Source organism: Rhamphochromis sp. 'chilingali' (genome assembly GCF_963969265.1).
Source record: "Rhamphochromis sp. 'chilingali' genome assembly, chromosome: 9".
In the NCBI taxonomy this organism is placed as follows: Eukaryota; Metazoa; Chordata; class Actinopteri; order Cichliformes; family Cichlidae; genus Rhamphochromis; species Rhamphochromis sp. 'chilingali'.
The window spans coordinates 18093377-18095953 of record NC_137936.1 but is presented as its reverse complement, the minus strand read 5'-3'; the positions used below and the strand labels follow the sequence as shown (position 1 = coordinate 18095953).

The following is a 2577-nucleotide window of genomic DNA, read 5'->3' as shown; positions in this document are numbered from 1 at the left end:
ATTAAAGAGCTGTAATGTAACATGAATAACAAGAGTGATAAAAGCAGTGTTGTATGTCGGACAAGTTTCAGTTCCAAGGAATCAGGATCCAGTAGCGGCATGTTTTACCTGCTGTAGAGGCGGGTAAAGGGAGCCGCCATCTTACTCAGCACCACATGATAGGCCTGTCGAAACTGGCGGTTCATGATGGCATACAGCACAGGGTTAATGCAGCTGTTGAGCCAGGTGAGATTGGCACAGAACATGTGCAATACCTGTGGAGCGCGGTTCTGTTTGTCGGCTATGTTCAGCAACAGAAATGGGACAAAGCAGAACACAAAACAGAGGAAAACAGTGAAGCACATCCGTGTCACACGCTTGAATTCACTGTCGTCCCCTGAGGTTGCAGAATGCGATGAGTGAGCTGTTTTAGCAGGTGTGGTTGTAGGTGGTTTTTCGATGATATCAGTGGAAGGCTTCTGTGCTGCTGATGAATTTAATGCTGTGTCATTGCTTGTGGTGGAAAAGGAAGACTTTTCACAGGTCACATTTTGATTTTTCACATCCATGTTTTGGGATATTTCATGGCTGCTCAGATCAGAGGTGCATGTCTTTATGCCGCTCTCCACACCGCTGTCGTCGGTCCCTTGAACTGAATTTGCTGGTTTTGTCTTGGATGACCGGCGGCTGAGTCTGTAGCGGAGCAGAGCCTGTGATGCAGCCTGAACTTTTTTGTAAATGAGCAGGTAGAATGCACCAACAAAGCCCAGACCAATAAAAAAATAAAAAAATAGCAGGATGGTGGTGTAAGGACGACCCTCGGTACGATGGAAGCTGCATGTGCACACCTGTGGCACAAACACATAGACAGACCAGAGTGGACCAAAGCTGACCAGGCCGAGCGCCCACGCAAAGATGATGAGTAAAGTAAGACCGTGGTTAGAAAAAACACGGTCAAACACAGCTCTCTTTGCGACCAGGAGATATCTGCCCACTGCTACCAGGCAGAGGGTAATGATGGAGACAGAGTTGGAGAGGAAGAGGAGCAGGCCGAAGATTCTGCACCACAGATGACCACTGCGCCACCTGAGGTGTAGATAGGAGTCGACGGAGATGGGCTGCAGGATGGTGCAGTACAAGAGATCAGCGACAGCCAGGTTGACAATGAGCACATTGAAGCGAGTCCTCAGACGTGGGTCTAAAACGAAAGCCAGAACGGTCATCAGATTCCCGACCGTACCCGTGATGGTTACAGCACATCCCCACAGCACAGCGAAGTACCGGTAGATTTCAACAGAAGGACTGTAGCAGGAGAAGACATCCTCGGTGTGGTTTGTTTGATTCATCATTATTCTGTCAACTAAACAGGAATCAAAACACTGGTTAATGTCTTTGCACTGTGCTTACTGAAAGTTAAAAGGGAAGCTACAGGTGGATTACACAGTTAACCACTTCCTTTTTTAGAAACACCGCTCATTTACTTTGTTGTGAAGAGCAGGAATAGAATAGAATTCAACTTTATTGTCATTGCACATGTCACAAGTACAAGGCAATGAAATGCAGTTGCTGAAATGCAGGAACACTTGATCAAAGATATTTTATGTGGTTATGTATAGCCCAGGGTCCACCCTGTTACAGGGCAAAAGAGCAAGTCGTTTACAACATGAAAACTTTGAGTTTCTGTCTTAGTTATTCATTTGTGTCACTGTGTGATTATATTTCTTGTGCTTTGATCTTTGTAGTTTTAGGAAAATCTTGCATTTAATGATCAATTAATTTAGTAAACATAATTTACTGCTTTGGCTGATTTAATCAAACGCTGTCACCTGAAAATGTCAACAGTGTTAACCAAAATGAAGTAGAAACTGGTTTTGTTTTCTGTTAGTCAAGTTCAGCTCACTTAATGCAACCCTTAAATTGCCTTTCAGCTGAACTCAAATTTAAAACTTCTACTTAGATGTTATGGCGGAAAAACTGCATTTAATTAAGCTAAAATGTAACTGATCCAAAAATAAGACTTAACATAAAAAAACACTTCAGTAGTTAAAGATGATCATAAACAGTCATTACCAATAATCAAGGAAAATCATGAGAGAAGAAAAAAGTTCTCACCTTTAAATACTTGTGGTCCCCGTTCTGACTGTTAACATGTAGCCGAGTAATTCTTTGCAGTGCACCGCCACACTGAATGTTTCTCTTTCTGCTGATGCCACTGTGAGCATGTGTCTCCTCTGTGTTGCTTAAGTACCTGTTACACTGTGAAGTGATTTGAAGCAGGGAATTTCCACTGTCTAAATTTGGGAAGCAAGATTGAGTATATTTTTCCATTTTCCTAATTTCTGATGTAATAATTAGATGTCCAAAAAAATTTCTCATCTATCTATGAGTTATGTGTGCATGGCATGAAATATTTTGATCATTATCACAGTGTTTGCACAGTACTTCAATCAAAAGGTACTGCATTATTTTATGGATTACATTTTTATGCACAGCTGTCTGCTTTTAGAAGACCGACGTGGAGTTTAATGATCAGGTGAGTCGCTCCCTTGTCATTTCATGACAACTGAAACAGACAAAAGATGCTAAGAACCAAAAACA

General features: G+C 42.1%; 1 protein-coding gene across 1 annotated transcript; it reads right to left on the bottom strand.

Moving 5' to 3' along the window:
* On the bottom strand, window positions 1-2201 carry LOC308402938 (G-protein coupled receptor 84-like). The gene is made up of 2 exons (XM_080892108.1): window positions 2092-2201; window positions 1-1339 (listed from the first exon to the last, which is right to left on the bottom strand). Exon 2 carries the CDS (start codon window positions 1326-1328, stop codon window positions 105-107), a length of 1224 nt encoding a protein of 407 aa, XP_080748234.1. The 5' UTR covers window positions 1329-1339; window positions 2092-2201; the 3' UTR covers window positions 1-104.
* Between the last annotated feature and the right edge of the window lie 376 nt (window positions 2202-2577).

Excerpts from the sequence above, each read along its gene's own strand:
- LOC308402938 (XM_080892108.1), bottom strand. The coding sequence starts at position 1,328 with ATGATGAATCAAACAAACCACACCGAGGATGTCTTCTCCTGCTACAGT.